General features: G+C 40.0%; 1 protein-coding gene and 1 pseudogene across 1 annotated transcript; one reads left to right on the plus strand and one right to left on the minus strand.

The window, feature by feature from the left end:
- Positions 1-22,106, minus strand: part of LOC148012455 (outer envelope protein 64, mitochondrial-like) — a 105,223-nt pseudogene extending 83,117 nt beyond the window's left edge.
- On the plus strand, positions 21,867-24,541 carry LOC148012456 (synaptotagmin-3-like). The gene is made up of 10 exons (XM_087669532.1): positions 21,867-22,013; positions 22,097-22,171; positions 22,285-22,350; positions 23,000-23,126; positions 23,211-23,328; positions 23,402-23,468; positions 23,693-23,758; positions 23,838-23,961; positions 24,081-24,198; positions 24,364-24,541. The coding sequence occupies exons 2-10, from the start codon at positions 22,105-22,107 to the stop codon at positions 24,367-24,369; spliced, it is 759 nt and encodes a 252-aa protein (XP_087525658.1). The 5' UTR covers positions 21,867-22,013; positions 22,097-22,104; the 3' UTR covers positions 24,370-24,541.
- Positions 24,542-26,437: the final 1,896 nt, after the last annotated feature.

The raw sequence follows: 26,437 nt of genomic DNA on the forward strand, positions 1-26,437 counted from the left end.
AGCTACTTACATGTAGAGAGAGAGAGAGGGAAAAGAGAGTGAGTGAGTGAGTGAGTGAGTGAGTGAGTGAGTGAGTGAGTGAAGGTAGTGGTGAAAGCAGTGATGGTAATGGTGGTGGCAGAGCTAGCCATGGTGGTGGTGGTGGTGGAAGTGGATGTGGATGTGGGTACATCTAAGGGTGGAATAAGTGAATTGTATGAAACAAGAATAGAGAGGTTTCCAAAAAAAGTCCACTCAAAAGACTTGCTTTCTGCCCTTACCACAAAAGGAGCATTTAGTAGTCATAGTATATGGACTAAGAGTTGTTCACAAGTTGTCAAGATAGATGTTGAGCTGATGCTACCTTCTTTTTTATTTCTCTTCTTCTCATCCGGACAAGACTGAATGACACCTTCAAGTGTGGGATTTGGTACATTTGTTAGAGTAGTGACAAGAGTTGAAAAGACTTTTCTTACAGCTTTCAAGAGTATTACAATGGCATCTTCTTTAGCAAAACTAGAGCTTGAACTGAAGTTAATTGAGCCATCAGATCCTTCATGTGGAAAATAAACTTTTCCAGGTCTTCTCCTTCCTTGTATTCCAAGTTGAAGAACTCTATATTAAGGAAGATTTTGGAATTATTCCTCTTGCACCATACAATTTCTCGAGCTCATCCCATTTCTCTTTTGTAGTTGCAAGTCAATATGGTGAATCAAGGATTCATCCAAGTGCAACATTATTATGGCTTGGGCTCTTTCCCCATGTTCTAAATCCATAGGGTTGGATGGATCAATGGAATTGGTCCCTTTGATGAAGGGCTAGAAGCCCCTCTCCATCATTTTATATGTTACTAACACTTGCCATAGGTGAAAGTTTCTCCCATCAAACTTGCAGATTTGAGGCTTTACATCAACATAGGCCATGATAGGAAGTCTTACAACTGATTGCACAAGGCAATGGAAATAGCTATTACTTTACAAGTTTGGCAATACAAATGGAAGCAATCAAGTTGAAAACAATCGATGTGAACTCGGACAAATAGATTAGATGAAGAGAAGAAAACAATCTATGTGTTTATATCTGACACATAGCCTTAAAATTTTCATCAAAGATGGTGATGATTAAGCACTTAATGGATATGATTAGGGCCTACACCCTTCAAATTGTTGAGATTAACCAACAAGCAATGATTAGTGGTTTGATCAATAGTGTTCAAAAACACTAGCATCCAAGCTTAGTAAAGTGCTTATATTGGAATCCATTAGTTGGATGTCGACTTGAGAGTCATCTTCGAGGCAAGAAGCTCAAAGTTTTGAGATTCCAGGTTTGCAATGAACTTAAACCTTGCTCAATTAGTGATTAGAATCATTGTTCATGAATTCAGTGATAAGAAAACTAAAGAAAGCCAAGCTTCAAGCTTTTTGGCTATGGCTATCTACAAGGTACACAATTAGGATTTGCCCTGTGTGAGAAGTAGAGAAGGAAATTAAGGGAATCCTTTTAGGGTTGAGTAGCCACTTGGGGGGCTAACAAAGCCCCATGAAGCTCGTCAACATTGCACCTTCTGTAGGTTACAATAGGTCCATGAAGTTCACATTATCCAGATTGCACCTATTTTTACATTTTCTCCAATACTGCCTTTTTGCTTGCCCAACGTTGGATTTAAGGTATTAGGATGTTGTGCTTGGACTTGAGAAACAAGACTTCAAAAGAAATTAGAAGAAAATATGGCCTCCATTACTCACACCATCTCCTCTAATGCAAGTAGGTCAGAATTAACTTTGGTGGAAAGGAGGATAGGTTAAAGAGATGAAAGTCTCTTGTACATCTAGCCAAGATGTGATTGTGGGAAGCTCAATGGATCAGAGATGGCTCTAATACCATGTTGAAAATGAAAGTGAGAGCTTAAAGATGTGTGCATAAGAGGGGGAGAGAGCTCAAGTACAAGAAGAAGATCCCGCTCAATAAGTTGCTCACAAGTACAACTAGTACACTCTCTCTACACTTGAGAGTGACCTCCTGCTATTTATATAGCCTCATTGTAGGCTACAATCATGGTTTCCCCTGCCCTCCAGTTCATTCACTGAGTGACAAAATAATGGTAGATTGCATAGCTCATCAACTTCCATCCAAACATCATCATCCATATCCTCAAGTTTTACACTTTTGAAATGCAAGGGTTTAATCTACAACTTCTGCACCAAAACCTGCCATATTTGGGACTTCCAATACCCATAGTTGGTACCATCCAACTTGGCAATGTTAAAGAGAGCTGTGTCTTTCAGATGACCAGCCATACTATCCCAAATCAATGCAAAAAGACAAAATTGCATGTTGTTTTAGTTAGCAGAAAATGCATTAAAACCATTGCTAAAACTGGCTGAAAGAGTGGATTTTACCAAGAGAAGCACCTGTCCACCAAATATGGCCAAGATAACATCAAATAGTAAGCATTACCCTCAGAGAAGTGCTCAAAATCTGCAGATTTTAGCTTGTTGCAATAAATGACAGATTTCAATAAATGAGAGCTAACTGTGCCAAAAGCAGATCCCAAGTCAATCATATACTGCCAAGACCATAACCAACATCATGCGGGCATAACATAGGCATATGACAGTCAATAAGCATGAATCCAATACCCAAACATGTAATGAAATATCTGCCAGTGAGTAGGCACACCCCCCAGTTAACGGAGCAAAGTGTGCCTACCACTACCAAGACTTGACACAAGTAGGTGTTAGCTCACAAGCAAAGGGACCCAAGTCAAAGGGTCAGCTCATAAGCATCGAAAGAAACCAAGACATATGAACCATGCATCATCCCAAGGGGTAAGAAATCCCAAATAGTCTCAAAAGCTCAAATAGCATAGACTGCCTACTCAATGTCTGTCAAGCATCCAAAGACGCTCCCACTGGCACAAAGGCCGTAAATATCAAGCAACAAAGCTCGAACAAAGCATGTACACGCACCAGACAAGTGTCCAAGATCAAGCATAAATGAGACATCCCGAACATGGAGGCGATGTGACATCCATATGTAGCATCCATAGACATCAAGTATATCCCAAAATAAACTCTTGCAAGCCAATAAATCTCCAAAATATGCTCTAGACAATCGAATGTCAAGCCCAAGTAAAGCTCCAATAGCATCCAAGCTCAAACAATGTAACTTACATAGGTCGGTGACATGAGCATAAGTGCATGTCCAAAGCAATCAAGCATAGACTGATAAGTGCCAAGATACATCCAAGATAAATATCCAAATGCTATGGAAAGTGGAGCTCAAGCTCAACCAATGATTAAGAAGCAAAGTCCAATCCCCGATGGTCAATACATCATACATCTCCAAGACATGACCTAAATAGCATAGGCATAAGCATACATGAGTAGAATAGCTTCAGCCCAACTGTTTACAATAGACATTCATTGCTCCAGACTGAGTATTTCACACCTCAAATCAGTACCAAAATGACGGCAATCCATTAACATAGCATCTCCATACATATAGACATCATCCGGACATCAATATGCATCAAGTGATCAATCCCGATAAGCATAGACTTCAAGAGATAAGCGCTACCCTGTTTTGGCCAAATCTAGGACTGTTCAAAATAGTCAATGGCTGAGCTAAATCAGCTCCAAATGCGTCTCACATAAGAGGCATAACATCCACAAGTGATCCGGTATCAATAGACATCAGAAGAAGCATCACATAAGCCATATGCATACAAATACATGTTGTCTCAAACTTGAAATCTGTTGCAGAATATTCTGTCATCCGAGTTTGGCAAATCCGACATCACCATCGCATCCAGAGCGTGCCAAAACCCCTTAATTAGACTCTTACCTAGCTTGAATCGAGTTTCGAATGCCCAAGATATGACAAAAAGAGTTATTTCTGAGCCATTTTTGCAAACAGGCACAAATAATACATGAGCATGCTACTGTACTTGAGGGGCCAAATCAGGGTGGGTAGGGGATAAGCAAGAGCCCAATGAAGGCCTACAATAGGCCTACACAAGCCTAGGACAACTCCAAGCAAGAGGTGAAGAGAACAAGCTTCAATGATGGAAGCTATGGCTGCCTCTTCATGAAACCCTATTGTTCAAGTCAAAGAATGGCTGAGAACTGAGTGAGAAGCAAGCTCTCATACCTCGTATAGATGTCAAGGAAGGCCGGGAAGCGCTTGCGAAGGACATGCTTTGATACTAGGTGAAAGGTGAGAAGGATCGGAGCTTACACGCAATAGCTATGGCGGGAGAGCAAGAGCAAGAAAGAGAGAGACAAGAAATGGAAACTCCAACAACCATAATGTGTGGCCATGCCTTCCTTTATTCAAACTGTCACTAAAAGAACAAAGAACGAGTGACTGTGACGGGCGCTCACCACTTGCAGTGTGCAGTGGCGGGTACTATCAGTGTAGTAATGCACGGGCGGCTAGGCGGAGGTGCCTTTACCCCCAACAGAGAGATCAAGGGAGGGAAGGGAAAAAGAGAAGAAGAAGAAGAAGAAGAAGAGAGAGGGGGGAAAACACACACAGAGAGAATTATAGAGAGGAAAGATAAAAGTAGAGAGAGAGAGAGAGAGAGAGAGAGAGAGAGAGAAGAGAAGAGAGAAGAAAAGGGGAGAGAGAAGAAGAAGAAGAAAGAGAATATGAACACAAAGAGATCATTATAGAGAGAGAAAATATAAAATTTAAAATAGAGAGTGATAAAATAACTTGTTATCGCTATCTTGATTGCTAGGAATTTATCAAAGTGCTAGCACTTGGAGTCCCCTATGCCATTCTAATCACTGTGTTGATCATTATGTATTATTGATCACTATGATTGTATTTTGTTGATCACAAATGGTGCTTGAATGCATGAACATGTAGCTCCACTTTCACACACTCTCCAAGTCTTTAAGTGTTAGCAAAACTAGGTTTCCAAATTTGCAAGTTCATGTTAACATTGCTCTTGCAATGCACATACACAACTCAAACTCGGTTGTTTTACACACATATTAAAGCCTTATGTAGTGCTTTTTGTTGCTACTACCTTGCTTTAGTACAATATAGGTATTATTGTAATGTTACATATGCATATTCAACACATATGTTTTGGGAAAACATACCATAGTGGCAACAAAATCACTCATGAAACATGAGAGTACCTAAAGTATATTGTTCTTGATGTATATTATCTAGATTTGTACAAATTATATGAAGTTTGGAATAGCCATATTTTGTGGTATTTGTTAGGATACTTGAGATGTATTAGCCTTGCTAGATATAATCTATATTTGTGTAAATTATAGGAAGTTAGGACTAATCAATCTTTATAGTCTTAAATATTCTACATGTGGATTATGGGTAAAATTCATGCATTTCCTTTCAACATATTTCATTGAATGCAAAAGATTGATTAGCATATGAGTACATACATCGTTATGAGCCCAAAAGGGCTATAATGGATGGAAGTTTAGGGGAAAGTTAAAATAGAAAAATTGGCCAAATGTGGAACAATAAAGTTTGAATTTAACACCATGGAAATTCGAAGGAGCTTCAACCCTAAATTAGAAGCAAAAGTAAAAGTGAACAAATTGTGATCAAACCAAGTGCCAGTGCATTTACTCTCCAAGTATCCAAGTGCCAATGCATTCACATTTTCAAGTTTGTAATTTCATATCAACACCCTAAGTTGTTTTGAACTGTATTGAGGTTAGATGCACGAGAAAACCTTGAAGATTGTTTTGAACTTGAGGGCTTGAGTTGAAGCATCAATGCTTATACAATTATATGTCTTTTGGTCATAACTATTTTGAGTTGAATTGAAGTTTGATCATGCACCTTATTGATGCTTATTATACAGAGGCTCATGTGAAGCTTCTTGTAGTGATGCTTCTCAATGCCCTTCCTCTTGAGCTTATAGTGTAATTTCACCATGCCAATGGCATGCAATATGTAGTGGTGTTTGTGCAAACCATGGTGGTGGTGGTGGTGGTGGTGGTGGTGATGAGGAGATGGAGAATGTCAAGAATCGTGTGGTGGGGAGACTTGCTTGAGCTGATGCGCCAAACACACACTGTATACACAAGAGGAAGCTCACTCAAGAAAAAGAGAGATGGAGGCCAAAACATTTTCTTGCTGATTTCTTCTTCTTCTTATTCCACGCACTATACAATGTACACAAAGTATAGATAAGATACAATATAAAGGAAAGTGACCTACTAGGTCAAACAGTGCATAACAGACTACAATGACTGGCGCTATATCTTTGCTAGTTGTAGGTAGGTGTAACAAACTAAATATAATAAGTGATGAGTTAGTGGCCATGTGAGTATCATAATGACCACCAATGTGCTAAGTGTAGATATGCGGACCCATCTAGCCAGGTGGTCTATCATCAATGTTCGAATGTGTTGAGCTTGCCATCTCAACACTCCCCCTCAAGCTCAACTCTATTGCTACGACTCAAAGTAAGCTTTGGAACTTTCGAAGCTTCTCTGCACCCAATGCCATTATTAAAATGTCAGCTATTTGATCCTGTGTGCTGACATATACCAAGTCAATCTCTCTTGCAAGTACCTTCTCTCTCACAAAGTGGTAGTGCACCTCAATGTGTTTTATCCTAGCATGGAACACTAGATTGCTAGCTTATTGTATGCTGCTCATATTGTCACAATGAATGACAACTAGACCATACCCCTACACATCCAAATCACGTAATAACTTTTGCAGCCATACCACCTCACATGCTGCCATAGCAGCATGTCTATACTCAACCTCTGTACTCGATAAAGCAACTGTAGATTGCTTTTTGCTGTTCCATATAACTGCTGCACTACCAAGGGAAAACATGAATCCACTAGTAGATCTTCTTTCTGACATGCTACCAGTCCAATCTGCATCTATGTATCCAAAGAGATGTATATCCTTACCCACCTCATAAAAAAGTCCATAATGTAAAGTGGACTTCACATATCTCAAGATACGTCCAATTGCATCCACTAACTGCATCTAAATGAGGCTTTCTAGGCATCTGCATAGACTGATTGACAAGGCCAACAACATAGCTCAAGTCTGGCCTTGTGATAGTCATGTAAATCAAACTCCCTACTATCCTCCTGAACATAGTAGGATCTTCTATCTCATCCCCAACGTTGGCACTCAACTTCACACTTTACTCCAATGGTACTGAAAGAGGTTTACATGCTGTCATACCATAGTTGGATAACATATCCAAGCCATACTGCCTTTGGGATAGCCATATACCATCATCACATCTAATCACCTCAATACCAAGAAAGTATCTTAGCTCACCCAAATCCTTCATCTCAAACTTCTTCTTCAAGAAGTCCTTAACTTCAGCAATCCCATTATCAATGTCACCTATAATAATCAAGTCATCCACATAAATGACTATGATGACCAAACCTGCATCTCCCCTTCTCACATAAAGTGAGTGATCAAAATCAAAAATACAAAATCCAATATTGACAAGATACTCTCCAATCTTGTCAGACCATGCTCTAGATGCTTGCTTCAGCCCATAGAGTGCCTTCTTTAACCTGCATATATATGTGGAATGCTCTAAATCCTCATAGCCTACTGGCTGCTCCATATACACTACTTCTTGCAATTCACCATGCAAGAAGAAATTCTTAACATCCATTTTCTGCAAACTCCAACCTTTGGCTACTGCTAAGGCAATCACATATCTAACAGTTGCCATCTTAGCAACTAGACTAAATGTCTCTTCATAATCTATGCCATATGTTTGAGCATAGCCTTTTGCAACCAGCCTAGCCTTATACCTACTAACTAAACCATTTGCATTATGCTTGACTTTGTAAATCCACTTACAGCCAATAGTTTTCTTACCCTTAGGCAAGGGTACCAAATCCCAAGTCTTATTGGCTTCTAATGCAGCCATCTCCTCATCCATTGCTGCATCCCAATGAGCATGACCAATAGTATGCTCAAAACAAGTGGGCTCAACATCCTCAACTAGTTTCACCATATAAGCATAATGGTGAGCTACATAACCTTCAAAGCCAAATCTTTTAATAGGGTATCTGACCCTACTAGACTTGTGTACCACTAGATCACTGAATGAAGCCTTTATATTACTATGAGCTCTCTGTACACTTGGTATCTTGACTGAAGGAATACCAAGCTCATCATCCAAACTCTCTTAACCACTAGATTCTCCATCAAATCCCAAATGACTAGTAGATGTATCATTACCATCCAGCACTTTCTTCTTTTCTTTGTCTTTGCCTGCAACACTTATAGATATACTTGAAGATGTGGGGCTACTTCTTAGTCTCCCAGACCAAGGGCTCACTGTAGGTGTAGTACTAGATGATGTTTTTGGTCCACTAAGACTCTATGATTCTTGCTTTTCTTTCTGCACATAGCTATCATGATCATTATCATCATCTAATACATCACCAACAGGTGCATACCAACTGCTCATCTCATAAAAAATAACGTCCCTGATCATTTTGAACTCACCTGTGGGGTTATAACAACGATACTCTTTCTACTCTAAAGAGTGTCCAATAAAAATACATCTTTTAGCCTTTGGATCAAGCTTCTTTCGTAGCTCATTTGGCACATGAACATATGCAATGCAGCTAAATACCTTCAAGTGTGATACATCGGGCTTCTTGCCAGTAAAGCATTCTTCGGGAGTCATCCCATGAACTGCAGTTGTGGGTGTTCTATTCATAATATAGACAGCAATATGGACAGCTTCAGACAAAAAATGTTTTGGCATATTCTTTTCAGCCATTAATGCCAGTGCAACTTCTATAATATGCTTATTTTTTCTTTCTGCAACCCCATTTTGTTGTGGGGTATACCTGCAAGTAAATTGCCTCTTTATCCCATGAGTCCTCAAGAAGCCGCTAAACTCATTAGAGAGGTACTCTCCCCCTCCATTTGATCTCAAGCACTTCACTTTCAAACCTATTTCTGTTTCAACAACTGCCTTGAAAGATTTAAAGTGCTCAAATACATCACTCTTTTCCTTCATGAAATATACCCATAGCTTCCTTGAACAATCATCAATAAATATGACAAAGTATTTATTGCCACCAAGAGATACATTCTGTGTAGACCCCCAAACATTTGTATGCACTACATCAAGTATATTTCTGCTTACTTCTCTATCATGTGAGAAGGGTTGTCTCACCTGCTTACCAAACTGGTATGCTTCACAGACTTTATAAAATTCTACAACTCTAAAAGAAGGCAACCATGTAACCAATCCTCTGGACTGCATTAATTTCAGCCTTTGCACATTTGCATGTCCAATACGTTTATGCCATATTTCAATGCCTGCAACCACTCATTTTCCTTTAGCATACATAGGAGCATCCATTGCAAGAATTCCATAATCTAAAGTGAACATGCAGCCAACTCTACTTCCTTTTGCGACCAACCTATACTTATCATTAAAATCTTCTACAAAACAACATTTTGCTTTGAATTGAACCTGCAACCCTTGCTCTACCATTTGGCCAACATACACTAGATTCTTTGTGATTGATGGCACATGTAATACATTTGTTAGACTCTTTGTCTAGCCATCATACAAGGACAAGGAAACCTTTCCAATGTGTGAAATTGGGTGGCATGAATCATCACTCATCTGCACATAACTTGGATTTTGTAAGTCCTACATCTCTCCAAACCATTCAACATGACTAGTCATATGATTAGATGCACCTGAATCGACATACCATACATCATCATGTGTCCTCTTTCCTGTAATTGCATTCATCATATGCTGCATAACAAACATACGCTCATTTTTATCTTCATTCTGTCGTGAAGACAATGCATAGTTTCCTTACTGTAATTTACCACTGCGAATATCATCCTTCTTAGCATAACAATAGGCTCCAATATGACCTGTCTTGCCACAATAATGGCAAACAATAGCAAAATTTTCAGAACCTCTGTTTTGCCATCCACCTCTTCCTCTAGAGCTTCCCGTGCATCTAAAGTTTCCTTGGCCTCCTAAAACTTGCATTTCACCAAATTGATGATTAAATCTGTTTTGCGAGTTATCGCCAGTATGTCCTATACCACGGCCTCTCGAAGAGGATCTACCACGTGCCCTTCTTGAACTTGAGTAAAATGCTTGGACCTGTTCACCATTTCTTTCAGATGAGTCACCCTGCATATTGATCTCTTCAGTAATCATGAGAGAGATCAGCTCATCAAAATCTAAAAATAGCTTCCGTACATATACTGAAGTAATAAATGATTTCTATGCCTTTTCATTATTAAGGCCACTCAAGGTGGATGAAACCAAATCATCATCATCAGGCATTGCATCAATTGCTACTAAAGCATCTACAATGCTTCTCATCTTCAAAACATACTCATTGACATACATCTTTCCTTTCTTCAAGGTATTCAACTCTTGCTTGAGTTGAATCTTCCGTGCCTTTGTATTTACTGAAAACATATTCTCAAAAATTGTCTAAGCTGAAGTGAAGTTTCTGCATCCCTGATATGTCCCAACATTGTATTATCAATGACTGCAGATACCCAGTACATCAGCTTTTTGTCTTTTGTATTCCATTCTTTCCATGCTTTTAATTCATCTGTAGTCTGAGAGATACCAAGCTCTGGCTCCTTTTCTTCACCTGAAACAAACTCATAAAGGCCCTTTCCAATGAGGAAGTTCGGCACATGAAACTTCCATGAAGGATAGTTGTTCTTGTCGAGCTTCTCAATGATGGGATTTCCACTATTCTCTGCCATTATCACAAAAAATGATACAACACAACAAGCTAGTCTTCTGCAACCTTTCACAACAAGTGCACAACAATACACCAAGCAACCTTTTTCACTAATTGCTCAATAGTACATGTAATCTGCAACCTATTTGCAGATAAACCTTATGTGTGCTTCCTAAAAAACACCTAAAAATTTACAGATTCAAAATCTGTAACCTGTGTATCCACTTTCCGTTAATACAACCGAAATCACAGTGTACCCTGAAATTGATGTCTGCAACCTTAGGGCTCTAAAACGGGGCCTGAAACAACCTTAGATGCCCAAAAAAACTGCGGGCAATCCCTAAAGGGCTGAATGTGTAGAATACACATTGCTCTGCTTGCACACCAAATCTCACAGCAATTTGAGATTTTCACTCTACCCTGCTTCCGGTGCCTCCACAGGCATTGTCTAAGAGAAAGAGTGGAAGAATTGGAGAGCTTCTTACCCGTTGCTTGCTTGCTCGGACCTTGCTTATTTTCCTTTACTTCAGCCTTCAAAATTAGCCTCTCTTAGTGGCGCGGCTTTGATACCATGTCAAAAATCGTGTGGTGGGGGGGCTTGCTTGAGCTGCTGTGTCAAACACACACTGTATACATAAGAGGAAGCTCACTTAAGAACACAAGAAGAGAGATGGAGGCCAAAACGTTTTCTTTCTGATTTCTTCTTCTTCTTCCACATACTATACAATGTATACAAAGTGTAGATAAGATACAACATAAAGGAAAGTGGCCTACTAAGTCAAACAATGCATAACAGACTACACTGATCAACTGGCACTATATCTTTGCTAGTTGTAGGTAGGTGTGACAAACTAAATATAATAAGTGATTAGTCAATGGCCATGTGAGTATCATAATGATCACCAATGTGCTAAGTATAGACGTGCGTGGTCCATCATCAATGTCCGCATGTGTTGAGCTTGCCATCTCAATAGTGAAAATGTAGATTGATGATGCATGATCAACTACATATTCTTGTGTGCTATACTTTTATATACATTTTCCATGGTCATGAATATTCTTGAGATCCATTGAATTAGAATCTTAAATAGGAGCCTCCATGGAGGTTTCAGAAGGAGATGATGAAGAGTAAGAAGATCTTACACTTGAGCTTGAAGAGGAATATGAAGAGGAAGACATGATTGATTGATATCATACCTAGAGCTTGAGTTAAAGTACTAATGCTTGGACACAAAATGCCAATGCTTGAATTGAAACACCAACACTTGGATATAGAATGCCAACCATAGCTTGAGCTTGAGCCTAAGTTGAAGTGGTTACAATCATGCAAGAGTCCTGCGTCACAGATGTATTGGCTGAAGTAGTTAATGGACCTTCACATAAAGGAGGGGTCATCCCTATCATCTCATTTTAGTTAGTTTCATGCTATCATGAAGAATCTATTGTCATAAGATATTGAGTTCAATGATAACTTGCACCTGTTATTTCTGCTTGGCACCCTTCCTGAATCATGGGATGCATTCTGTACTGCCATATGCACAAACAAGCTTGATGGACTGAAAATCAAAGATGTTGAGAGTTCTTTATTGACTGAGGAAATCAACAGGAGAAACAATGATGCTACCTGCTCTTCACATGCATTGACCATTAGAGGTGGCACAAATGGCATGCATGATGATGATCATAAGGGCAGAGACTCTCAGAAGTCCAGGTCCAAGTCATGTGGTCGCAGTAAGTCTCGTGGATGGAAGTCTGATCTTACGTGTCATTATTGTGGGAAAGTAGGACATATTAGGCCGCAATGCCATAAAATGCGCGATGATAAGCGCAAGGAAAAGGGAAAAGATAAAGTGCAGGAAAAGTCTTTTGAGCGCAGCATAGTACCTGCAAAGTCTAGTGTGAAGATAGAAGAGGTTAATGTCACGCATGCCACTGATTCAAATGATGATTACATACTTGCAGCTTCTTCATGCGATGCCTTACAGACTTCTGAGATACATTCTATGTATGCGCAGTGCTGGCTCTTGGATTCAGGTGTGTTCTTTCATGTGACACCCTATTGAGATTGGTTTCATACATATCGTATCATGTCTGGTTCTGTGCGTCTTGGTGATAACAAGTCTCTTAACATTGTGGCATTAGAGATGTTAGGTTGCAGTTTTCTTCTTGCGGCTCTTTTGTTTTGCATGATGTACGCCATGTACCTACGTTGACTCACAACCTTATGTCAGCTAGACAGATTGATGATGTAGGGTATTTTATGTCTTTTGGAGACTCTACATGGAAGATTACTCGTGACAAACTTGTACTTGCAAGAGGTGCCAAGTCTGGCAGCCTCTATCCCGTACTTGTATCAGGAGCTACATTGGATCATGTTTTCTTTGTGGGTTCTATTCCCCATGTATCCCTTTGGCATGCTCGTTTGGGGTATATGTCTCTTAAAGGAATGAAAATGCTCCGTGCTTTGCAATATATTCCACCTTTTGACTCTTCACATTTTGATTCTTGTGATCATTGTTTGTATGGCATGCAAACTAGAAATACGCATAAAAATTCTGGTAAGAAACGCATGGGTGAGCCCTTGGCTCTTGTGCACTCAGACGTATGTGGGCCCATGCCCTGTCAATCACTTGGTGGGGCAAAGTACTTTGTTACTTTCATAGATGATTACTCACGTAAGGTTTGGGCTTATCCTATAAAGAGAAAATCTGATGTCTTAGACATATTTCAGCGTTGGCTTGCATTGGCAGAGAACCAGTCTGGGAAAAGGCTCAAATGCATAAGGTTAGATAATGGGGTGAGTGTGTATCACATGCTTTTGAGTAGTTTTGTGATGAGAGGGGTATTAAGCATCAGTTGACCGCCCCTTACACCCCACCCCAGAATGGTATGGCTAAACACATGAATAGGACCATTTAGGAAAGGGTCCGTAGCATGTTTAGCCAGGCTGGCTTACTGCAACACTTTTGGGCTAAGGTAGTTACTACTACATTGAATCTCATTAACAAGTTGCCTAGCAGTGGCATAGACTTTCAGGTTGCAGAGGAGGTATGGGCAGGCAAACCCCCCTCTTATGATCATTTGCGTGTCTTTGGCTGTGAGGCATTCTGCTATGTGCCCAAGGAAAAACGAAATTAGTTGGATCTTAAGAGTGTAAAATGCATTTTCATTGGCTATGGAGATGCAGGCGAGACGGGTTACCGTCTATGGGATCTGCAGGAGCGGAAAGTGATTCGCAGCGATGATGTCATCTTTCATGAGGACAAAATGCATATGCAGCCTGAGAAAGTGGTTGAGGTACGCAGAGTTATCTTTTAGGAGGAGCCACTTGCTGATGTTCAGCCCACTCCACGACCAGCTAGACACCACGCAACATCACATGATGCTCATAGCCCAAATGTTAGACATGCTGATGCTAGACATGATGTTAGTCAGGTAGCAGAGCCTGGCTTGAGGCATTCTACTAGAGATAGACAACCTCCTGACCGTTTTGCACCCTCTATGGATTATGCACTGGTTATAGATGCATGAAAGCCTCTTACTTATGATGAGGCTATGCATAGGGGTGATTGTCACTCTTGGGAGAGGGCTATGCAGTTTGAGCTTGACTCATTGCATAAGAATAAGACTTAGAATTTGGTTTCCTTGCCTCAAGGTAAGAAGGCTTTGCCATGCAAGTGGGTGTACAAGCTGAAAAGTACCCTTGGACACCCCAAGCCGGCATACAAGACTCGATTGGTTACTAAGGATTTTAAGCAGGAGCATGGTGTTGGCTTTGATGAAGTCTTTTCTCCTGTGGTCAAGATGACCACCCTACGCTTAGTCTTGGTCTTGGTTACACAGCTTGACATGGACTTGTACCAAATGGATGTCAAGATGACTTTTTTACATGGGGACTTGCATGACGAGATTTACATGGAGCAGCTTAAGGGCTTTGCAGACCCTGACAGGGAATACCTAGTGTGCAAGCTAAAGAAGAGTCTATATGGCTTGAAGCAAGCACCTAGGGAACGGTACCATAAGTTTGATGCATTCATGCAATCACAAGGCTACAGCCGCCGCAGTGCTATGGATCCGTGCTTGTACATGAAGAAAGCCCATGATGGTTCTTTACTGATTTTGGTACTCTATGTGGATGACATGCTTTTAATAGAGACAACTCATGAGGAGCTCGATACTCTTAAGGCTCAACTCAAGAAGAGCTTTGAGATGAAAGATCTAGGATAGGCCTCTCATATACTTGGTATGCGCATCACACACGATAGATCTCAGGGATATCTGTCACAGAGGGAGTATGTACATAAAGTTCTTGAGCACTTCCACATGTAGAATGTTAAGCCTATTGGTTATCCATTACCTTCTCATGTGAAGGTTTCACAGGCCGATTGTCCACAGACAAATGAGTAGAGGGCCGAGATGGCCAAGATTCCCTCGAGATGGCCAAGATTCCCTATGCATCAGTTGTGGGCAGTCTTATGTACGCCATGATAGCCACCCGTCCAGATATTGCTTTTGCAGTTGGGGTTGTGGCATGTTATATGGCTACACCTGGCAAGAAACATCGGGATGCCGTGAAGGGTATCATGAGGTACCTGAAAGGCACAACAGATATGTGTCTTTGTTATGGCAGTCAGGATACAGGAGTCGTGGGGTATACTGACTTTGATTATGCAATACATGCAAATAGTAGGAAGTCCACTTTTGGCTATGTGTTATGCTGGAGGGGCTATCTCTTGGATGTCTAGGGCGCAGAAGTGTACGACCCTTTCTACTACAGAGACCGAGTATATTGCAGCCACAGAGGCTTGAAGTGCCATTCAGTTGGCCAAGAATCCGGTCTTCCATGTGAAGATGAAACATATGGAGGTGAGGTATCACTTCATTCGCGAGGTCGTTGAGGATAGGTCTGTTGACCTTGTCAAGATTCCGACTGAGCAGAATCGTACAAATTTTCTCGCGAAAAGCCTCACTACCGAGCTCTTTGCCTTCCTCAAGAGATTGATGGACATTGGATGAGATGATGTCTTTTTTCTCATCCTGTTGTACTTATGTACATGTTGTACTGTCTTTTCTTCTTTCTCTGCCGCCTGTGTATTACTACACTGATAGTATCCACTACTGCACACTGCAAGTGGCGGGCGACCGTCACAATCACTTATTTTTTATTCTTGTAGTGACAGTTTGAATAAAGGAAGGCCCCGCCACACATTGTGGTTGTTGGAGTTCCTATTTCTCATCTCTCTCTTTCTCTTGCTCTCCCGCCATAGCTCTTGCGTGCAAGCTTCGATCCTTCTCACCTTTCACTCTCTACCCTTTATTTTAGTTTATTTTCTATCTCATCTCCTTTCTCTCTCTCTCTCCCCCCTCTCCCCCTCTCTTCCCACTTTTTTTCTCTCTCTCTTTGTCTCTCTCTCTCTTCGTTCCCCCCTCCTCTCTTTTCCTTCTCTCTCCCTCTTCTCTTTTTTCCTTTTCTTCTTCTTCTTCTTCTTCTTCTCTCTCTCTCTCTCTCTCTCAAATCTTATCTTTCCTCTCTCTATAAATCTCTCTTCTTCTTTAGTTTCTTCTTTCTCTCTCTCCTTTTCTTCTCTCTTGGTGTTTCCTCTCTCTCTCTCTCTCTCTCTCTCTCTCTCTCTCTCTCTCTCTCTCTCTCTCTCTCTCTCTCTCTCTCTCTCTCTCTCTCTCTCTCTCTCTCTCTCTCTCTCTCTCTCTCATTTTTCTTCTCTTTCCCTTTCCCCTGTCTCGAAGTATGTGAAAAACTATGTTAAACCATTTTTAAAATTTTAAAAAACTTTATTTTTTAATTAAAATGTAAATTAAATCTTAAAATTTCTTAAAATTTTATTTAATTAAAAAATAGAAAAAGAGAGAGGAAAGTTTACATTTAAATTAAATAGTTTAATCTAATAGAGAGAGAGAGAGAGAGAGAGAGAGAGAGAGATGTGTGAGAGAGGGGGTATTTAATTAAAAAGGGAAGGGGCGAAAAGAGAGGGAGTGATTAAATGTGTGAGCGAGAGGGTTTTAATTTAAAAGGGGAGGTTTGGGAAGGGGGCACATTCAAGAAGCCCTCTAGAGGTCCGAGCTTTTCGAACTTATAACCAAAATAATATAGTAGTAAGATTGTAAGATGAAGAAAAATTGAATCTTGAATGAGGTAAAAAACATATACAACTCTGCATTTCCCCTCATCCATATATTCAATATAATAAGCATAAGTGTTATGAGTCTTTTCACCACCTATCCTCTAGAGAGCCAATGTATCTCATACACCTTCAAAAGCTCATTGATTAGTAGCTCAAATTCAACAGCAGATATTTCAATGATGTATTCCTCTTATAAGAACTAATAATCCTTTATGAGACTTTTGAGCAGTTGCCTCTACTACCTCAAAGATAGGTAATGTAGACAATGCATCCTTTGATGCCAATGCATCTCTGTGTATTTATAATGGATTCTAAACAAACATGGCACGCTTCAAGCAAATTGGTTAAAAAAACCATTGTCTTGCCCAATCATTACAAGACATCCATCAATGGAAAATCCTGCAAGCTTTGATTTTAATAAACAAGCACTTCATAAATTTTCTAGAATTACACCACGTAGTCCGTGTGATGTTCCATTTTGTGTTTTTAATAATGCAAAAAATCTATTACATATATATTCATTACCCTTATCACATAAAGTGTTACATGGTGATCGTTAGATACATCTACACTCTCATCAACCATTAGTAAATAAAAAGGACTTTCGCTAATCTATGACTTTACAATCTCATGCAAGTATTTGTAGCATGCCTCTAAAAACATATGGGCAAAAGAAGAAAGATAGGATGCAAAAATGGCCTAATTAGTAATATAGAGTATCTTAAAATGTATTGATTTCTCGAAATTCTTTTGGAAATCTGAAAGAGGCTTATTCCTAATAGCAACGAAATACATAACATGGAGCAACACTTTAATCCGTGCAACCCTTTTATTCACCTCTACTCAATCCATGTTATGTAGATGCCTATCAAGAGCTGAAGTTATTCTTTGCTCTTTCTCTACCCATAAGAACTTCACTTTGAGATGTTCTTTTGATTTTCCATGCATCTCCAATGATGGTTGTTGGGGAGAAGTGTGCTACTAAGATTAGTTAAAATATTGCTCATCTTAAAATATGTACATATCTTACACCAAATTCTTTATTTTCCTTCTGTATCATGTATTGCATAATTTCCATGGAAAATATACTTTCCAATGTGCTTGATAAACACATTAGCCCTTTGCTTTTTGTGCAACTGATCCTTCATAGCCCAAATTTGCATTAATGTGCATCTCCCATTGTGCCCTAATTTCTTGTATGTTTTGTACCACAGTGACATTGTGTTCCATCATGCCATTGCCATTTTCCTCCTATTTTAACTTGACATTGAGGTCCGCACTTACATTCTTTGTAGGAAGTGTAAATGTGCTAGAGCTTGCATTTGGAACATTATTATTTGCAATACTAGTAGGCATATCCTTTGCTAATTTTCTCTTTTGTAAAAGCCATTAAGAGGCTTTATAGCTGAGAATTCTTTTTTGGGATGACCATGTGCCAAAAAAGGCCATAATTTCAACTACAACTAGTCACTATTAGCAACAATGATATCATAGGGTTAAACTAATGAAATATTTTCAAATATCATGTAAAATTATACATGTCTTAGTATGATCAAGATTTAAGCCCTTCTCTTCTAAGAGAAAGTAAAGGATAAAACTTGTTTCATTTGTTTGCAAAGTTTAAATCATAAGTCCGATATTTTTTCTACGAAGGAAGGACAAATTAAAGAAACATGTCACATGAGGAATACTTGACAACTTGTTTAGGGTTTGTAACTAGCAAGATTAGCCTAACCTAGTTTTCAACCTCATGAATTATTATATATATAGGATGGAATGTGAGACAATTTGTGTATATGTTACTGCATAACTTTCTAACTTACGCATAATCAAAATGTTCCCATTGCAATGAATTTCTTGTATTCGTTATCATGTGGATAAATTAACCAAGAATACCAATCAGGCAGCTTGGAGTACCCATGTTTAGGGGATAGATATAAAACATCATGAATTATTTTATATATAGGATGGAATGTGACACAATTTGTGTATATGTTATTGCATAACTTTCTAACTTACGCACAATCAAAATGTTCCCATTGCAATGAATTTCTTGTATATCATTATCATGTGGATAAATTAACCAAGGATACCAATCATGCAGTTTGGAGTACCCATGTTTAGGGGATAGATATAAAACATAACAATAGTCTTTATCATAAGTAAAGTATCTACATGATACATATACGATATCCTCCATAAATACTAGAAACTACATGACTGTTCTTGATCCATCATTCAAGATTGTTTCAGTCAATGGTAGTTGGTAGAGGATTTGAGGACCTAGAGTAATTATTTGGAATTGATTGGCTTATGACTCATGCAATCATTAGTCATGACTCATGAGCCCCTTTGCCAAAGTGACAAAGTCCAACACTATTCATTGAGGCAATCTATGAGTCGCAATTTGCAAGTGCTAGGACTTATCAATGGTTGCTCATGAATCAATAGTCTATGGGAGGCTATGGTAGGATTGAGCATTGAATTGATAGCCTACATGAGGCAATAATAGGATTGTTTCGACTACTTGCACTAAGCCCCAAGGACTCATGAGTGAGTGAGGTAATAACAGGATTGGATTGATTGCTTGAGCTAAGCCTAAGGAACTTAGGAGTGATGACTATCCACACCTTATTGCTTAAATTGTAATCCATTGTAAGACTTGATGTATATCCTTATTGAATGTTCATGTAGCATACAATGTTGTAGAATCTTGACTAATGTTGAGAAAATAAGATTTGGCAATGGCTTTGCTAGTAGATTGATAATTGATAGAGGGCAACAAGAGGAATGATACATGGAATGGGGATTGTTGGTTGGTGAGTCATGAGTTGGAAGGTTGGAACATCAATACAAGCTAAAGCTTGGAGGTTGAACTGTGAAGCTTGAGCCTTGAAGGTTGAAGCTTGAGAGTTGAGAGGATTTGGGTTCGAGTCACTCACAGTCATTGTCAACACTCAACACTCACGAATCATTTTATCACTCATGATAAGGTGTAGGAATTAGGGCTCCCATACTAAACTTTCAACTTTCAAGTCGAGACTTGAACTTCAAACTTTCTAACTCTGGAAACCTTAATCCATAACTTCCCCTTAGGTAAAAAGTATAATGTGGCACTATGTAGATATTAGTATAATCTATCTATTGGTTAAAACCTATAAATATATATTAACAATTAGCCCCCCCCCCCCCCCCCCCCCCCCCCCCCCCCCACAAAATCTGCCTTATGTGGCAAGGTGAGTAAGACCTTTCATTGCCCTTCAATAGCAAGGTTGAAAAAGTATTTGCCTTAAAAATAATAATGCATAGTTTATTTATTGAGAGTAATTAAAAAAAAACATCTAGAGATGGACATGCACTGCCACATACTTATCTACACTTAGTGAGACTATGAAAGGCTACCTTATACACATGTCCTTTTTTTCTAACTCTACCTAGTAGAGCAAGCGTATCCTGTTTACACATATTGACTAGACCTTCTTTGCTAAGAGGCCCTTCCTTCTTCATCACTACTCTGTTTCTATTCTTCCAGAGTGTGGACAGAACAACAACCCTTATGATATTCCACACTTTAATAGTCTCTTCATCAATTTTCCCTAGATCGCCTAGGAGTGCAACTCTCATTCCTATGCCCTTGTTGAATTGTGCTAGCTTCATCCATTCTTTCATGCTTTTCCAAGCTCCTCTGGCGGCTCTGCAAAACTAGAAGAGATGATTGTTCGTCTCGGTATGAGTGTAGCATAGAGCACACTGTGAGCTGCAATGAATTTAGCCACTTTATCTCTTGTAGGGAGTTTCTTTGCAACAACCCTCCGCAACATCAGGTTCAGTCTTCTACTAGGAGAGGCCTTTAGAGCCCTCTTCAATCTGAACTTCCACACCTGGGGGGAGGTGTTGGGATATTGATCCTTCCACTCCTTCGCAACCTTGGAGGCAATGGTCCTGTTGGCTTTGACAAAATCCCTCCTTTTCCTCATCTTCCAGGTTGGTTTCCCTTTACAGTTACCAAGACGCATCAAAGCCTTTTTGGGACCAACTTTAGCACATGTCAGCTAGTAGTCTTTAACTTCATTAATAATGTGCTAGAGCAAATCAGACTCATCTTGGGTGAGACTGAACTTAAACTGTATGTCCTCCTTGTCCATGACTTTGCACTCCTGCTGGTTCCAGATGTGTTCCCATCTAGCCACACCTTTAGAGGTCAAAGCTTTCTTTGTTCTATCTATGATCCCCTCTAGGATTTCCCTATTTTTGTAGGCATAAGGACAAGTCCAGATGGACTGCAACAACGTTGTGTCGCCTCCTATCAGTCCAACCGTCTAAGCTGGTTCCTCCACACCTCAAGCAATTTATGGATAGTGGGGTAACCTTTGAACTTCATCTTATACCCAATTGCAAGGATCCTATCTTCCCAACCAAGATTTAATCCCTTGTCACCGTCGATTCTTGCCATCATAATAGCACCTTTGATAATAATGGCCCAGGGCTCATTAGATTCAAGTCGTAGAAGCAGTTTGAAGAGCATCCTTTCAGCCTTGTCCTTTATGGGTTCAAGACCAAGGCCCCCATCAGTAATTTCAGTGGTGATCCACTCCCAAGAGATACTATGCATTCTCTCTTTCCCCCCGTATTTCCATAGAAGTTCCCTCATCATCTTGTCCACCTTTTCCCACTGAGATTTTGCAAATGGGGTAATAGAAGCAGCAAACATCACCGCTAGTGAGAGTATTCTGTCAAGCACCACGAGCTTGGTACCAAAACTTAAAGGCAGCTTGGCATACTTGGATATCTTGCTTTCAACTTTAGATACTAGCCAACTAAATTTATCGGTGGTGGAAGCACCTAAGGTAAGAGGGGCCTTTCCTTGAAGGTAAAAACTGGTTGGAGGAAGGGCTTTGCAAACCTTATTTTTAGAAAAAAAAAGCTTTCTGGGAGGTGGCAGGGCCCACGCATGAGAGATGGCCCCATGGCCCATCAATGCAGGCACGAAGCCGTCAGCCCAGGCCACTGTCATCATCATTCATCCCACCACCATCATCACCATCTTCATCATCTGCTTCCTCTTCCTTTATATGAAAATCCTTCCTCTTCCATCCCGCCCTGCCATCAGTTCTCCCCTCCCAACATCGTGTGCACCTCCATAACCCCCAAGGTAAAATCCTAGCTCTCCCTGCTTCTCCTTCATTCCCTTCCCCTTCTCCCCCCTAACCTGCCTTCTTGCCTCCTTCCCTGCAGCTTCCGTCATGCCTGAAGGAACCGTCGAAATCGAGCTCATCAAAGGCCATGACCTCCACGATGTCGAGTTTTTTGGTCTCCCCTCGCTCTCCCTTTCGCATACTGTTTCTAAAAGACAAGCTTGCACTCTTGGACGCCTCGGAGATTTCCTGGCCCTCGGTCTCCTCTGATGTTGGTTCATTTTCCAGGAAAATCCGATCCTTTTGCTGCTTTGGCGATCGGTGGCCAGAAGCAGAGGAGCAAGACCATCCATGGTAAGCTCGTCGCCATGCATTTCTAGAGTAACACGAAAAAGGATGGGTATGGAGTTGTGACTTTCTGTGTGCAAATGCTTGCGATCCGTCCTCCATCGCTTCATTGTTGTCGTTACCCCATTCTACACTAGATCGACTGCATTCAAATCTGTAGAGGTACTGCCTGTATGGTCATGAAGAGATTCATATGCTGGATATATATGTTTGCATTTGCAGTAAAATTCGCGAGCCAGAGGTGCACATTTTTCTCTTATCTGGTTGGAATCTCCATAGGCGTCCTGGAAGATACTTAAACACATTTAAGTTCAAGACAAATCACCCCTTGATTTGCCACTTCAATTCCCGCATTGTGAATTACGGCAACATCATGAGCTTGTCTGAGGGGGCACCCATATCTAGCTACGTGCGGTTGGGGGCAGGTGCGGAGCTTCCTGCTCCCTACCACGCCCAGCTAGCTAGGTATGCTGTGCCTCCCTCACAGCAGCTCATATGTCTAACACTGCTGGGAAAAACCAAGTGTAAAGAGTCACTTTTCTCACAGGAAAGATGCGAAAGGTTATTAGATCTGCCAGCCTAGCGTTTATGAGCCAATCTCTTCATTATCTCTCATCTGTGAGTTTCTCTTGTGTGGGCTTGTCTCTGTGCATAGATGGTGGAAAAAGTCCTGTCTGGAACGAGAGCTTCTTGATTGAGATTCCAGATGGCCCTCATGAGCTGGACATTACCATTTACGATCAAGAGAAACATGGGGCTGATGACGCAATGGGATCTGTCAAGTTAGTCACCATCTCTATTCCAGATTCATTTGAGTAGGGAATCTTGTGTTTTATTGGTTGACTGTCAAAGGTATGGTCGTGCAGCATCCCACTTCAGAAGCTCTTTGTTGAGAGGCAAATTCCTCCGGCCAAGTATAAGGTCCAACGCCCTAATGGAAAGTTTCAAGGGGAGCTTGAGTTGGGGTTGAAATTTTTCCCAAAGGTACGCTAGCTCACTGTTTGTAATGAACTCAAGACCTGCATTTCTCTTGCTAATCATGAGTCTGTTTATTTAGGTCCATCACGGCATTTTGGAGCTTCATCTTCTGGAAGCTCATGGGTTGTTGGATTCAGATACATTTGGTAAAGTTTTCTTTCTTGAGATCTTTTTAATGGATGAAGTATGAAACAGAATCGGCCATGATTGCTATCAATGTTGTGTATGAGGTTTGACGATTACCTGTGAGGAGACACTGCAGTTTGGCTATTTGCTTTGAGATGATGAATGCTTTATATGAGAATTAATTGAACTATGATGTCTTGCTGATGTGGTTCCTACACATGGTGTTACAATCTTGTGCTTGCAGGAAAGTCTGATCCCTATGCAGTTATCTATTGCCACAAGGAAATCCAGAAAAGCCGAGTGATTAAGTGTATGCAAAGCCTAGTCTTAGTGTTCTTTAATTTCTGCAATGCGTTCTTCCAAATTAAATTGTTCCTTTCATGGACCAGCTACTACCGATCCTGTTTGGGATGAGCAGTTCACCTTCAATGTAGACAATGAAGTGACCGAGGTTCTGATCAAGCTTTTTGATAAAGACGATGCTCGAGCAGATGATCCACTAGGAACCGTTGTGTAAGTGGTTGTCCATATCATTAGCATAATCAAACATTAATCCTGGTGCTAGTGTAGAAGTTCATTGGTATTTTGGAAGTCATTTTGCTAAGTGGATATTTTTTTGTTCAAATGGACAGGGTTCCATTGCATAAAGTTTTCTCTGAAGGTGGCATTCCTCCCACTAAGTTCAAGGTGCTTGGACAGAAAGGGCAGCCACAGGGCGAGATCAGTGTTGCCCTGAAATTCTCACCACGCGTGAGTGTTATAGTGCTTTATTTGTTTATTGCACAATTGTTTCTTATGTTGCTGTTTTTGACATGATTACATCTGTAGGGACATACTAGTCTATTTTAGCTGTCAAACATGCAACTCAAGATGGCAATTTCCTGACCTTATCTCTAAACGTTTTTTGTCCTGCAGGGGTAGGAAGGCATATGTTGGTCCGTCTGCTGTGCTAGACAGACTAGTGCTTCTTGGTGGTTGTGGTGTATAAAGTGCGGAGCACTTGGGTTGGTTTTGTATGCACATCGAGCTGAAATAAAGCAGACATCTGGGAAAGAATTCTGATTTAAATAGTAGAAGCTGATTTTCTGGTTCTGATTCTGGTTTAAGCATACAGTGAATAGTAGAAGCTGTGAAAAGTAAATAATTTAACCCTACAGAATAAGTTTTATGTGTTGCAATTTGTCTTGCTCTTGCATTTTGCACATAGGTGTGCCATTACTATCCTCAATGGGTTAAGGTGTAGAGTACACACTCTGCACATGTCTTCTCGACTACAATACCTGCGAAGTAGTATGCGAACTGTTGGAATAGCTCCATACTGTCATATACCAGCCGCACATAATGTTTTGCCACTAACAAACTCAGTATGCTTGTTGCATGCGCTCCATAAACAGTTTGCTTTGTATTCAAAGAAGATTGTGTACTCTGAATGACAACTCAAGCAATGAATGTTTTGGCTTTTGTATGAAGAGGTTGCATAGTCACAAGGCAAACCTTGTGCCTTGCGTAAACCTTCTTGACATTTGAGTAGTGCTGTTTATTGGAATGGGTGTATGGCAAGCATCATCAAGCTCATTATTTAAGACTTGGTACCTTCTTGACATTTGAGTAGTGCTGTTTATTGGAATGGGTGTATGGCAAGCATCATCAAGCTCATTATTTAAGACTTGGTGACAATAGACGGTTCTCATGTATCTCACCATAGAGGTTTTATTCTTCCTTCTCTTAAGCTTATTCTCATGGTGCTTGTTTGGAGTTGATGTGTTTTCTTAAATGACCTCTTTGAGTTCAAGATCTTGTGCCAATAATGTAAGTATTGGAGTTTGCACCAATAATGATGTGGTAGCATTGGCAAGTCATGTAACTAGTGCATATCTTGGCTCTCAAACTTTTATCTCAAAACTTTCATGGAATTTGAGAATGCTTGTTTAGGTTACTTGGAGGAATTGAAAACTTGCCAGTGTGCAAGCAAACATGTGAGGTTGCACATTTGCTACTATCTGAATACTTGAAAATAAACTAGATTTAGATTTTAGGTAGGTGACCATATAGATGTAGATTGATAGAGAGAGCTCTCTTGTACACTAAATTGATGGTCATGGAGGATATACAATACAAAAATGTTAAAAATTGTGGCTTTTTTCTTGAGCTCCACTCTCAATGTATTTGTGTGCTTCGAGGATTTGAAAACTCTTTGAAAACTCTTTAAGAAACTCAACTTTGCTCTTGGAAGTATGCAACCTAACGAGCAAGGGTGGGCTTTTAGTTTTACAGTTAGCATACCATCAATTATCCTACTCTACCATTAACTTTTTCTAATCTCTTTCACTCTCTTGCTAACCAATTGTTTTGCTACTTTTTCGGTCTATTCCTCTGCGTTTAGCTTTCAAGTTAGCCATGTATGTTTTGAAGCAAGCAAGCTACAAAAATGGGAGAATAGTTCCTCATCATTTTATCCCACTTATACTCATGCCTTTGATTCAATCACCTAGTGAGAATGTGAGCATATTGAACATATTGATTTTGTCCATTGAGATAATAATATCTTTAACTTTCAGAGGGCTTCTTGAACTTGCCTCTTTTTCCAAATCTTCCTTTTTCAATCAAAACCTTCTTCATTCCTTTCTTTTTCATGTGTAATATTTCATTTTCTCTTTTTCTTCCCTTTTTTCATTAAAGGTTTCCTCTTTTTGCACCTTCCTTTTTTAAATCAAAACCCCCTCCCCTCACTTATAATCTCTCACTTTTTTTTTTCCCATTCCCTTTTTAATTAAAATTTCCCCCTCTCTCTCTCTCATGTGTAGGGTCTAGGTTCTCTCTCTCTCTCTAATTAAATCAAACTTCTTTTAGAATCAAAATTCACTCTTAGATTAAAATTTTTAATTTTTTAATTTAAAGATTTTCAAACATAGTTTTTCACTTTGAGAAGGAGATAAAATGAGAGAGAGAGAGAGAGAGAGAGAGAGAGAGAGAGGATTAAAAAGAGGAA

Source organism: Lygodium microphyllum, chromosome 27, assembly GCF_053477565.2.
Source record: "Lygodium microphyllum isolate KBCC chromosome 27, Lygodium_microphyllum_v1.1.10, whole genome shotgun sequence".
Lineage (NCBI taxonomy): Eukaryota > Viridiplantae > Streptophyta > Polypodiopsida > Schizaeales > Lygodiaceae > Lygodium > Lygodium microphyllum.

Coding starts and splice junctions, on each gene's coding strand:
- LOC148012456 (XM_087669532.1), top strand. CDS start 22,105: ATGCCTGAAGGAACCGTCGAAATCGAGCTCATCAAAGGCCATGACCTC. Junction 23,127..23,210: donor GACGCAATGGGATCTGTCAA/GTTAGTCACCAT, acceptor ATGGTCGTGCAG/CATCCCACTTCAGAAGCTCT. Junction 23,329..23,401: donor GGTTGAAATTTTTCCCAAAG/GTACGCTAGCTC, acceptor CTGTTTATTTAG/GTCCATCACGGCATTTTGGA.